At 48.1% G+C, this 13,475-nt stretch overlaps 1 protein-coding gene across 1 annotated transcript; it reads left to right on the top strand.

Annotated features, from left to right (window-relative positions):
* The first annotated feature begins 730 nt into the window (after positions 1 to 730).
* On the top strand, positions 731 to 7,718 carry DYRK3 (dual specificity tyrosine phosphorylation regulated kinase 3). Its single transcript, XM_079327297.1, has 3 exons — positions 731 to 873; positions 1,496 to 1,611; positions 5,235 to 7,718. The coding sequence occupies exons 1-3, from the start codon at positions 834 to 836 to the stop codon at positions 6,786 to 6,788; spliced, it is 1,710 nt and encodes a 569-aa protein (XP_079183423.1). The 5' UTR covers positions 731 to 833; the 3' UTR covers positions 6,789 to 7,718.
* Positions 7,719 to 13,475: the final 5,757 nt, after the last annotated feature.

Genomic DNA, 13,475 nt, shown 5'->3' with positions numbered 1-13,475 from the left:
CACTCCCCGAGGGAAGCCCCGCTCCGAGCGCCCATCCCCGGGTGCAATCCTTCCCCACTCCCCGAGGGAAGCCCCGCTCCGAGCGCCCATCCCCGGGTGCAATCCTTCCCCACAGGACGAGCTTCCCCCAGGCAAGCCCCGCTCCGAGCGCCCATCCCCGGGTGCAATCGCTCCCCACTCCCCGAGGGAAGCCCCGCTCCGAGCGCCCATCCCCGGGTGCAATCCTTCCCCACTCCCCGAGGGAAGCCCCGCTCCGAACGCTCATCCCCGGGTGCAATCCCTCCCCACTCCCCCAGGGAAGCCCCGCTCCGAGCGCCCATCCCCGGGTGCAATCCCGTCCCACAGGACAAGTCTCCCCGAGGGAAGCCCCGCTCCGAGCGCCCATCCCCGGGTGCAATCCCTCCCCACTCCCCCAGGGAAGCCCCGCTCCGAGCGCCCATCCCCGGGTGCAATCCTTCCCCACAGGACGAGTCTCCCCGAGGGAAGCCCCGCTCCGAGCGCCCATCCCCGGGTGCAATCCCTCCCCACTCCCCCAGGGAAGCCCCGCTCCGAGCGCCCATCCCCGGGTGCAATCGCTCCCCACTCCCCGAGGGAAGCCCCGCTCCGAGCGCCCATCCCCGGGTGCAATCGCTCCCCACTCCCCGAGGGAAGCCCCGCTCCGAGCGCCCATCCCCGCGCCCAGCCCGCCCCGGCAGCGCTGCGCAGGCGCGGGCGGGCGGGCGGCGGGCGGGGGCCGTTCCCGGGGTAACGGGCGGGCCGGGCCGGGCCGAGCGGCCGCGCTGGGCAGCGGCAGCCGCCGGGCATGGGGCCCGCGCCGGGGCCCCCCCGACACCATGCTGCTCGGCAGGAAGCCGGACGGGCCCCTCGCCGCGGGTGAGCACCAGCGGGAGGTGGTCGGGGGTCCCGCGGGGCTGGGGGCAGAGGGGAGGATGCGGTTTGGGTCGGAGCCCCCCGCGTGGTCCCAGCCGTCCGTCGGGTATGTCGCGATAGGCGTCGCGAATTTAAGTTCTTGAGCAGCCGGCAGCGAGAGACGCCGCCTTTTTTTTTTTTTTTTTTTTTTTTTTTTTTTTTTTTTTTTTTTTTTTTCCTTTCCCCACGTTTTTGCAGCACATCTCGTTTTTAAGGGATAACCTGCTGTAAAGGATCGTGCTATCAAGTGTTTAAGTGTATGCTCGTTTTCTGCTCGTTCGGGATTATCCCGATTAAGGGGAAGCGGGGAGAATGGTGCTTCATGTGTCTTAGGGATGTATTTTTTTACAGTGCAGAAGTTGATTAACAAAAGAGAACCTCTAAATGAAAAGTATCTCGAATTAAGATTTCCCAAAAGCATCGCGCTTTGGTATGAAAATATAGTTCAATTCCAAAGATCATTTAATGAATGGAGGAGAACCGATGATTTTACAGACTAAAATGTGCAAAAAAGGAGCCGCATTTCAGCCTTTGGCTCTGTCCGTGTGAGTTGGGAATAACTGGTTTGTGTGTGGGACCTTTCCAGCCAGGATTGGAGATGGATTGTACGACTCCTATATGAGGATAGATGAGTGTAGATACCCAGAACCTACAAATGAAGAACGGAGCCCTTCAGGACTTCCTTCCCTTTCAAGACCTCATGTGAGTATTTTTAAATTAATCTGTGTCTTTACGTTGTGCTGTGTGGGAGTGAGAACTACCCCGGGATCTGATACCTCCCTGAATTTTAAAAGTGGGATTTTGCAGCTTTGTAGTGGTTTCTTCACATAAAAATGATGTGCTGTGCTCACTGCAGAACTTGCTGGCAACCTCAGGAATCCCTTCTTACTGCCCTCAGCTCGAGCTTTAATTAAAAAAAAAAACTACTTTCCAAAGGGTTGAAGCATTCTACCGTGTCACCTCGTGCTCTGAGAAGTAAATCCCCACACACACACTTTGCTCTGCCTCCTCTCCTGCACGTTTCCATTTTAGTTTGCTGGTGAAAATTCCAATGGGTGAGTTTGTGGGAGCAGCAGAAGGAGCAGTGTGAGTCTGTGTGGCTGCCAAACATCTCACAAAAGTATCTTTCTGCTCTGAAAACTTGGGCATTATCTGGCACTTCTTTTGCTGCTGAAGTGCTCCTTATGAACTGAAGGTGTTCCAGGGTTTTTTCATCACAGCTCTGTTCCCTCTGCAGATGTGGAGTTGGGAATTTTTTTTTTTGTCCCCCCTTTAATTGGTTCAGTAGTGCTCATGTTCAGATTTATTTTGTACACTGATCTGTCCTTCAGATGGGTTTTAAATGTGTTCTGGCTCTTGTTGAGTTCTGGCAGAAGGGAAGGAGTTTAAGCCTAAAAAAAACCCTCTCACTCTCTGAAAAGTGAAAATAGACAGTGCCCTGAGTAGGATGCATTTGAAAATCACCACCTTGTGGGATTTTGTTGTAACAAATTCAGTCTATGCAAAATCAGAGGCGTGAGTGTGGCTTTTTTTTTTTCCATTTTGCAAATGTTGAGGTGAAGCAGAAGGAATTTGGAGTTTTGTTGAGCAGTAAGGTTTGAAGAATACTGAGTTGGGGTTTTTTTGTTTGCAGGGGTATGGAAAGATTTCAGCTGCAGTGTTTTAAGCTGTAGTGTGACTTCATTTGTTCATAACTGAACTGAGTCAGTAGAGTGGAACTATCCAGTGAAATACAAATATAAACCCATGAATATTTTGTTTGATTTGTCTTCATCTGTGTTTTTTTCCCTGAAGCTTGTTAACTTCTTAGGACAAGATTAAGGATTTATAGCATGTCCAGTTTGTATGGTGATGTATCAAAAAAATCCAATCTCAATGGCATCAGGCAAATAGTAGCTGAGGCTGAAAATAAGCTGTTTGAATGGAAAATACCTGGATTTTTAGTTTTCTTCTTGCAAGAAGTTTTATTATGATGTAATGTTCCATGAAAATTGAGGAATCCTAGTGACTGCAGCCTGCAAGGGAACACACAGTCTGCATTGAGAATTCATTGTCTGGTTAATTCAGTGTTCAGAACATCCCTACAAACCAGCTTGTGTAGGAATTGTCATAACTCTTTCCCTTGTCAATAAAATGAAGTTTTGTCAGAGTTTTCAACAGGGTGCCACTGGTGTTGTCAGCCTCATTTCTTGCCTGCACTTCAGCAATAAAAGCAAGAAGCTGTGGAGCCTGGGGTTTGTAAAAGAGAGCTGCTGGTGTTACCCAGGAGTCATCTGACTTTGAGTGCAGCTCTTCTGAGTTCAGGGCAAGATGGAGCTATATTTGTGTCTCCCCATCATGTGGCAAGTGATTTTGGGAGTCCTCTAAGAATGAAAATTGAGACCTTCCTAGCGTGGAGTCAGGTTTGAAATCCAAAGCCATAATTCCTTCATTAAGAAATCGTTCCAGGATAAATGGAATCACGAATTCCTGGTTTATTTAGGGATTCAAGGGTACAAAATGTTTGCTATGAACAGCAGCACCAGCAGAGCTGCTGCTGCTCTTGGGTAGGGAATATTTAAACAAGAGTGACCCTAGTTCTGTGTTTATATCCTCTGTTTATTTGTCAACTTTCTGTTTGGGTTTGCTGGGCTGAAGAGTCTTTGAGGCAGCTCTGAAAAAATGTCATTCTTATCTCAGAGCTTCAGCCAGGCTCCAAGAAGAAGGTGATTATTCAGGGCTGGGCTCTGCTGTTTTCATTTCTGACTCTGGCAAGGCGTGGCCCTCCCAGCACACTGCATTTGGGGGTTGATAGGAGGAGTGGAGCTTGCTAGGATCTCTCCATGCTGATAAGGACTGACTTCTGCAGGGAAATGCCCATTTTTTGGGGCTCTGAGCAAGAATTAACATTTCAGGGCAGCAGCAACAAACAGAGTCTTTTATGAGCTGTGTGCAGTTGGCTTTGGCGAGAACATTCACTTCCCTTATTTGCTGACCCTGCTGAGATGTTGGACTGGATGTAACTAAAAAGGAATTTGGTTTTATTGCTGTGAGGCTGCAGGTTTATTTATATATATTTTTTTTTGTTTGATTCCTGTGTAGTTATTTTGGTTTTCAGGGATTCGGTTTGGCATGTGTCTGAGATCTTTATTTTTAGATTAAAGGACAAAATGGAAAACAGATGTTGCTGCCTTGGTCAAGGCTTCTTCAGTTCTTCCTGGGATGGGACAACACCTCTGTGCTGCCTCTCAGCAAGGAGGGAAGGGAATAACTGCTGTGCTATGGGGACCTGACCTCAGGGGTGTTCAGCATTGACTAAATAGTAAATTTGACAAGCCTGGCAAATTTCACAGTGTTTTTCTCACCCTGTATGGTTTGTTTCAGATGTAAATATTTTAGCACATGGTGGGAAGGGGGAGTGTTTGCAGACTGCTCTCAGTTGCAGTGGGAGTTGTTCCTGGTTATTCAAGTCCCTGTTAAGAGAGTTGTGCTGTTCCCTCTTCCCTCTGTGACAGTGACAGGACCCGAGGGAGTGGCTGGAGCTGTGTCAGGGAGGTTTGGGCTGGATAAAGTTCTTCACCCAGAGGGTGGTGGGGCACAGAACAGGCTGCCCAGGGCATGGGCATGAGCTGCCAGAGCTCCAGAGCAACACTCTCAGGGACTGGGAGGGATTTTGGGGTGTCCTGTGCAGGGCCAGCAGTTGGACTTGATGATTTTTGTAGGTCCCTTCCAGCTCAGGATCTTCTATAATTCCACCACGATTTCAAAGGGGGGTGTGGACATGATGCTGTTTTCCCCCTTGAAATTAAAACCCCACAATTCATTTTCTTTAAAGGATGGTTTACCTTGCCTTGCCCTGTCCTCCTGCTGCTCCTCTGCAGCTGCCCCACACCAGCCATATGTCACCTGCTGCTTTGTCTTCCTTTGGCAGCCTGGCTGTGCAACCTTCCCTGCACATCCACGTTCCATTCCCTGCTCCAGACAGGTGCAAGTTGCATCTGTTGATGGTTGTGCTGCTGCACCCACGTTTGAAGCTAAACATAGCTGTTCCCTGGCCCTCTGCAGACTGGAGATGGGTGTTTTGTGGTTATTGGAGTCTTTGGCTGGCTAGGGTTTCCCTTTCTGGATTTGAAAGCACAAGTGCTGTTTCTGGAAGTTGCTTTCTCTTTGTGTACCCTTCTATAACTATGGTTGTAACCTAATTTAGTCCAGCATTTTATAGTTGTTCCTAAGAAACACCAAATATTCCTAATAAATGCTCGTCCGTGTTACCCATTTTCTGTTGGTAGCGATTTTAGTTTTCATTGTGCTTTAAAAGATAAACTACACTTCTTTTTCCCTTGTAGGTTTCTATCAACAAACTCATGATGAAGGATCACTGTCTGACTGGAAATCAGGTCAAAGTGGAGCAGTTATTTGAGGACTCTGGCAACAGAAGGAGCAGTGCTCTTCAGTCTGCAGAAAGATCTCTCCCTTCGCTGACGAAAGAGAAAACCCTAGAGAGCCTGGCTGCTAGAGGCAGTGCAAGCTCCTTGAAATCACATAAAGCCATCTCCCAAGCTCCAGAGGAAGCTGTCAGACAGTTCAAACATCAGCTCTCAGCTTATGAGCAGCAGGAAATCTTTAGTTTCTCTGAGATTTACTTTGTGGGGCCGTCTGCCAAAAAGAGGCAGGGGGTGATCGGCGGCCCCAACAACAGCGGCTACGACGACGAGCAAGGCAGCTACATCCACGTGCCCCACGACCACCTGGCTTACAGGTATGAGGTGCTCAAAATCATTGGCAAGGGCAGTTTTGGACAAGTTGCTAAAGTCTATGATCACAAACTCCACCAACACCTGGCCTTAAAGATGGTTCGCAATGAGAAGAGGTTCCATCGGCAAGCTGCCGAGGAGATCAGGATCCTGGAGCACCTGAAGAAGCAGGATAAAACAGGCAGCATGAATGTCATCCACATGCTGGAGAGCTTCACCTTTAGGAACCACATCTGCATGACCTTTGAGCTCTTGAGCATGAACCTGTACGAGCTGATTAAGAGGAATAAGTTTCAGGGCTTCAGCCTCCAGCTGGTTCGGAAGTTCGCTCACTCCATCCTGCAGTGTTTGGACGCCCTTTATCGAAACAAAATCATCCACTGTGACTTGAAACCAGAAAATATCCTCCTAAAACAGCAAGGGAGGAGTGGAATCAAGGTTATAGATTTTGGGTCCAGCTGTTTCGAGCACCAAAGAGTCTACACGTACATCCAGTCCCGCTTTTATCGGGCGCCAGAGGTGATCCTGGGCAGCCGCTACGGGATGCCCATAGACATGTGGAGTTTTGGCTGTATCCTGGTGGAGCTTTTGACTGGCTACCCTCTTTTCCCCGGAGAGGACGAGGCAGACCAGCTGGCCTGCATCATGGAACTCCTCGGCATGCCACCCCAGAAGCTTTTGGATCAATCCAAACGAGCCAAGAACTTCATCAACTCCAAGGGGCAGCCGCGCTACTGCACGGCGCTGACGCAGCCCGACGGGAAGGTGACGCTGAGCGGGAGCCGCACGCGCCGGGGCAAGCTGAGGGGGGCCCCGGGCAACAAGGACTGGCTGACAGCCCTCAAGGGCTGTGACGACCCCCTGTTCACTGGCTTCCTGAAGGAATGCCTCAGCTGGGACCCCTCTGCACGCATGATCCCCAGCCAGGCCCTGCGGCACCCCTGGATCTGCAGGCGGCTGCCCAAAGCTGCCGCTCTGGAGAAGAGCTCGGCCAGGAGGATCTCCAGCTACTCGGGCTCCTTGCAGGGCATTGCCAGCAAGCTGCCTCCTGTGGCTGCAGTGCCCAGCAAGCTGAGGGCCAGCCTGGCTGCTGAGCCTGCTGGCAGCATCCCTCTGTGCACTGTGCTCCCCAAACTGGTCAGCTAGTGGGGAGGGCTGCTCCCTGCAGACAGCCCTGTGTGTTAACTGCTCATGCTGAGGGAGGAGATGAATGCTGAGGCTTGGGTTTATTTTTTGTTAGGGGGCTCAGTCTGGAATATTGGAAGGTCAGCCCAAAATGTGCACGTGAAAGGGCTGATTTTACCCAGTTGCTTCACTCACACCTGGTGCATATCCCACCTGAGGGACAGTTTGGCTGATGAGCTGGTTTAGAAATCAAACCACTTCTTATCATGGTTCAACAGGTTCTTTTACTTAAGGCAGGAAAGGAACTTGATTTAAACTCCTGTGTTTCCAGTTATCTCCAGCCAAACTCTTTCTGTTCTGGGGGAAAGTTTTTAAACCTCTTGTCAAAAGCACAAATGCATTAATGTAATGCATTAGGAACTTAATTGCAAATTGCTTAAGTTTGAAGAATTTTATTTCTCTGCATTGCTTTTCCCTTATCTGTCCTGGGATTTTAAAAAAATGTGATGGGATGTAGACACCAAAGGAATTTGTTGTTGGAAAAGAAAATACTCAGATGATAAAATTTGAAAGCAGCATAGAAATGCCATGAAACACAGGATATATCTAAATAAAATTACTACTTTCTGTGACATTTGCTATTTCCCCCTAAAAACCTATGAAAAGCTTGTAGGGGAATTTGGGATCAGGCCTGGTCCTTCACAAATGTGAGCCAATTTGTTCAGGTAATGATTGAATTATCTGTTTCTTTGGAGCTCAGATTTCCATCATCAGTTCTGCCAGATGTGTGTCTTTGTTTTTCCTGTGTTTCTAAAACAAAAATGTTGAACTTCAAGAGCTGGTTTATATCCATGTTTGAGATTCTGGTAATTGCAAACAAAATTATCTCTTTGTGTAGAGTGAATTCCATTGAATTACACGAAGCTCTTTTAATAAAAATGCAAACTGCCACCCCTGTCAGACAAGTAGAACTTTTTCAGGCCCAGGGCTGTGACTGGAAAAAGAGGGTGGGGAGGGAAAAACACACATTAATAATGGGCAGTGTGCTCTGAAATCTCACCAAAATCTCTGGAAACACAACCAGGGAAGGCTGATAAAGGTGCAAGAACTGGCAGATCCAAATGGAAATATTGCATGGGAAGAGCTGCTACAAAGTCTAATTGCCTCCCTTCAGGCTTTTAGGTGCCTAAAATTTTCTCCTTCTTGAACTCCATGAGCTTGTATTTCCTCTTCCTTTATCTTCCCAGAGCATGCCAGGGTGGTGTGACCTGTCACCAACACAGCACAGCTTGTTGGGGTTGTTGCTTCTTTCAGCCTCGTGGCCTGAGTCCATCTCCAGAACCATCTGATCCCCTGCCAGCTGCCTGAACAGGACTTCAAATGCAATTTAGAGCTTTTATGAGCTGCAGGTTTGAAATGTGATGACTTTCTGTGCAGCAGGTTTTGAATGCTAAGGGAAGGAGGATCTCAGCATGCAAAGAAAGGAGTCACCAGGGTGATTTAAAAGATCAAATGTTCAGTAGGAGACCCTTCCCCTGGCCCCTCTGGCTCATTTCAGCACTGGCTGGAGGCTGCAGAAAAACTCCAAAAGACTCAGCCAAAGCTCCAAAGGACTGAGGTTCTCCTGTGTGGAGCTTTTCTGAGTTGTTTTGTTTCACAAGTGTCAATTGGATGAGCTTAGAAATGATATTAAAATAACAGTCTGGCTCTTATCTGTGCAGGCAGCAGCATGGCTGGGCTCTCATGGGTCACTTCCCACCACACATTCTTTATTTTGCTTGGCTGGCTGAAGTTTTATTTGAATGAAGAACCAGGGAAGTGGATTCTGGCAGAAGATGCCATTGATTTTAGTAGAATCTTTAATAGATCTGGCACACTTTCAGAAGCCAGAAATCTGCCTTTAATGCCCTTTACATTTCTTTTTAACAAAATACACCAGGTGAGAGAGGAGAAAGAACCTTTTGGGAGCAATGGCTTGGTAGGAAAGGGATTTTATAGAGAAGAGAAGGTGATGGTGGTGCTGGCAGAAGGAGCTGCACCAACAGGGCTCAGGAACACACAGCAGGCTCCTGCTTCAAAACCATTCTGTCTATAAAAAGTGTAGAATAATAATGATAATTCTGTGACTTGTGGGAAGAAGTGACTGGGAGGGAACTCCTGTGGCAGCCTCTGGTGCACACTCAGTAATTTTGCTTAGGGCTGGGGCTGTGAAGCTGCAGATAAAGCAATTAACTGGTAAAAACTGTGGCTTTTCATCTAGAAAATGTGTTCAGCATGCCCTGACTGCACAAGGTGCTTGTTTAAGACTGGCTCTTACTTACTTGGTACTGCCCTATTTGAAAATCAAATATGTAGTTAAGTGAATTGCTAATTTGGGTGAGAAGGAAAAGCAGCTTCAGCAAGCTCTAAGCTGAGAATATTTGGGGTCTTGTTTCCAATCCCCAGTTTCTTCATGAAGCATTTTGCTTTTTGCTTTGATGCAGAATTCCCAAGCTGGGAGAGCTTCCAGGTGAGCCAATAAATATCCTGAGGAATTGTGCCTGCAGAGCCTGGGCTGGGGCTCTCCTTTATCAGGGGCACTCTCAGTGTCTGTGCTCACCTGACATGGCCAAACCTCCAAGTCAACACTTGTTTTTGGGAAAGCCAAACCCTGGTGAGGCCTGAAATCACCAGTGACCATCCCATCATCAGCTGTGCTGCTGCTGAGAATGCTGGAAACAGCTTGAAAAATGAAAAAAAGTCTGAACAGATCAAGAGCAGGTTTTATTTTTGTGGTGGTTTTTGCTTTGTTGGCACCTCAGTCGTGTTCTCAGAAGTTACCAAATGTAAATCACTTGTGTTTGCAGCACATCAGACTCTGCATTTCTAAAAGTCACCCAGACTTGTTTGAAAATGCTCCTAAAAGTGTTTTAATACCCTGGGAGAGTGCAAATAACAACTGTCCATTGGCTGCAGTTCCAGCTGTGTGGCTCAGCAATATTTTTGTATAAACCAATGACAGTGCATGAGCAGCACATCTGAAAGACCCAAATCTAGAGATTTTCTGGGTTTTTTCACAGGTTTTCACAGACTCTCCTCACTGGTGGATTTTATCCTCCCAGCCAGCTGGAATGGAAATCTGGTTGACCAATGACCTAAGAATTGAGAGCAGATTAATTGGACAGATTTAATACAACTTTTGTGGAAGAATGAGTGATTGCTCACAATATTTTCTACCTGTTAAGGTTTTTGTGCAGTTGAAAACTTTTTAAGCAGCTGTAGATCTTCTTTGCAACGATCATCATCTTCCAAACTACCTCTGAAACAAACACAGGGTCCTTTTTAAAGGGCTGCAGCTCTCCTGGGTGTTTTTTTCTTGTTTAATACCAAAAGCTGTCCTGGCTGTGAAACATATATATGATGATCTCAGCAATGTCTTGCTAATCCCAGGCACACAAGCAAAAGGCTGATGCTGCACCCAGAGATCTCTGCTGAAATGATACAAAAATCCCCTGCCTGCCAAAGTTGAATTCTGTTGTGGAAGTGGAGAGCCAAAATAATATGGAAAGATCTGTGGGACTTGTGTGCAGCACCAGCTGAGAATGAAAACAGAGACTTTAATGAAAAATCCTGGGGTTTCTGCATCTGCTGAGGGCTCAGAGCTGTGGGTACCTGGCAGCTCTGGGTGTTGGGCACTGGGATTTTATATTTGGTGCTTCACAGGATCCTGGAATTGCTGAGGCTGGAAAAGCTCTCCAGGATCAATTCCAGCCTGTGCCTGGTCCCCACCTGTCACCCAGAGCAGTGTCCAGTCACTGGGCAGCTCCCAGGACAAGGCCTGACCACCCTTTCCATGGGGAAATTCCTGCTGCTCTCCACCCTGAGCACAATTCCCTCTCCTCTCCCTGTTCCCAAATCCTCCCTGTCAGGGAGTTGTCACAGACACCACTTGATCATTTTTATTAATTAATTAATTTTTTTATTAATTTAACAGCAGTTTGTGGAAATAAATAAACCTCCTACATCCCATTAGAGTTCTGAAACACCATCAGTGCCTCCAGCTCTGTGCCAGGTGAAATCTGTGACTCAGAACATTGTCCTGGATTTTTAATTTCCACTCAGAGGGACTGGCAGGGTCAGGCAGCACTCAGGGATTTACCAGCCCCCACTGCAGGTTCCTGCTCAGGGGTTTTTACACTGTGCAGATGTTCAATGAAATATCAGCATCCCCAAATCCCCAGGATCTGCAGCTTTGCCTTTTTATTATAAATATTGTGATGAGGTGTGATAGGGTGGGGAATGTGGAAAACGTTGGAGGTGCCTGTGGAGGAACATTCTGGAAATCAGTCACTCTCAAACTGGATCTGCATGTCATGAGCAGAGTTCTAAAAGTTGTACTTTGGGTCATTTTAAAAAGAAAATAAACACATTTTCTTTAGCAATCGGGTGTGCAAATTCCTAAAAGTCCTTGATTAAAAAGAAAAAGTAATAATTGTTTCCAGCTGGTGGAATTTACCTCGTGCTGGCAGACACCACCTCCTGTGGCATCTGCCTAGAGAGGGGAGAAAAGTGGGTTTGTGTCTGTGCTGAACGTGATGAAACTGCTCTGACAAATGTTCCTCTCGTTAACAGTGCTGTAATTAGAACACACCAGAGTTTTGCCATGACATTCTTCAGTTGTCACTTTCCTCTTCAGCCCACTAGAGAGCTTTTTAAAGCCCAGAATCCTGCTTATCCCCAGGCTGAAAGGAGAAATCCAGTAATAGCCACTTAGGGAAGATTTGCTTTTATTAGAAACCTATAAATGGGTAACTTACTGTACACAAGTGGATATTGGGATGGTTTGAAGATGAAATCATGCTCCAATAAAAGGAGCTACAACCTGGGTGATTAAACCATGTGTGTTACACACACACGGTGTGCAGACAGCACAATGAATTTTTACCTTGTTTTAATGTGGGTCAATGGCAAATACCTGATTTTTTAAAAAAAGTTTGCAAGCTGAAAACAGTAAAAAAAATATATATAGAGAGAGAGATTCAGATGTCTTTGTTTGTGGTATATATATATATAAATATGTGTAGCTCTGTGTTCAACCTGCCATGAGCCCATGGGACACTCTCTGAGTGACATTTTCTCAAGCACAGCACCTCAGATTAAAAAAATAAGCTTATCAGCCCTGCTGTAATGCTTGTTGATGTAGCATGATAAGGGATTGTCTCCCAAATTCTGCTGTCTGAGCTGCAGCAGGCACTGTGAGGGGAAATAATGTTTGGTGCCAGGGGAGGGGCTGGGGAATCCAACCCCAAAGCTGAGCCTGTGTCTTTCTGCCTGGCAAAATCGTGCTGGGGGATGGTGGTAAAAACCTGAATCTGCACAAGATGTGGAGCAGAAACCTGGAGTTTGTTTTTCCCTGTGGTGGATTCAGTTATTATTAATTATTGCAGTGACAGGGCAGGAGGGAAAGGCTTCAAACTGGAAGGGAGAAGGGATGGATTGGATTTTAGGGAATTCTTCAGTGAGGGTGGGGAGGCCCTGGCACAGCTGGATCCCTGGAGGTGCCCAAGGCCAGGGGTGGGTTTGGAGCAGCCTGGGATGGTGGGAGGTGTCCTGTCCCTGGCAGGGGCTGCGTCAACCCTAGAGGAGGATTTTGTCCCTAGTTCTGTTTCCTTTCAGCATCAGCAGCCTCGGGGTGCTGGGATGATTCATCTGATGGTTTTTGTAAGCTCAGCTCCTCGTGGCACAGGCGAGGGGCAGCTCTGGGTTTGTTTTCTTTCCTCTTGTCAAATTACCCCAAAGGCCTTTGCAAACACTTTTTGGGACGTGCACAGATGCTCAGAAACTCCTTTCCCCCTGAAGTCTGCTGCCTTCACTTGCATTTTGGGTGTAAAACCCAGCAATAAACACAAACCCTTGAGAAGATTTTTTTCATCTGGTCCCATCCCTCTCTCCCCAGAGTTTCTAGGGGAAGGACAAAGGTGATTTCCCGGTGCAGATGCAAACAGGAACCCCTGAATTTACACGGAGAGTTTGGGATTCTGTGGGTACCGCGGAGATGGGGCGCTGCCCCGGCTTTCCCCCGCCTCTCGCAGACAGCGGGGATTTAAATAATTGCTCCTTGAGTGTGCTCCGGCTGGTTTCCTTTGTCTGCGGGGATGGAATAGCTGCCCGAATGAAGCCTGTCCATTCTCAAACGCTGAGAGGAGCTTTCTAAAGGCGAGGCAGAGCAGCCCCGGCCGCTGGCACGGACCATGTAGGGTTTGCATTCCTGCCGCCGGCTCGGAAGCTGCGGAATTCGGCAGCAGCGCCGGGATTGTGCTGGGCTGGAGGTGGGAAGGCAGGGACCGAGATTACAATAATTAATGTAATTAAGCCGAGAAGTGATTGAGAGCAATAAAGCACATGTCTGGTTAGCCCGCGGAAGGGACTGGAGGAGCGGTGACACAAACCGGGCTGGGTTTATTAGGAATTTCTTGCCAGGTGGAATTGCAGCGTGAGAACACCTCACCTGCAGCGTGCTGGGTGGGGGGAGGTGGGCCAGGGGCTCTCCAGGTGGGAAATGGCCCAGCCAGGTCCAGCCCTGGGTGGGTTTTGGCTGTGAGGCAGCGGCTGAGGACGGGGAAATGCAAGAACTCACAACCAAGAAGCTGCTGGAGAGTGGAGTTCAGGGCTCTGTGCTGGGCACCCACGAAGGGATGAACTCGTAGGGAAAAGGATTTTCACCCTGCC

This window comes from Erithacus rubecula, assembly GCF_903797595.1.
Source record: "Erithacus rubecula genome assembly, chromosome: 26".
Lineage (NCBI taxonomy): Eukaryota > Metazoa > Chordata > Aves > Passeriformes > Muscicapidae > Erithacus > Erithacus rubecula.
This window is presented reverse-complemented; position numbering and strand designations above follow the sequence as displayed.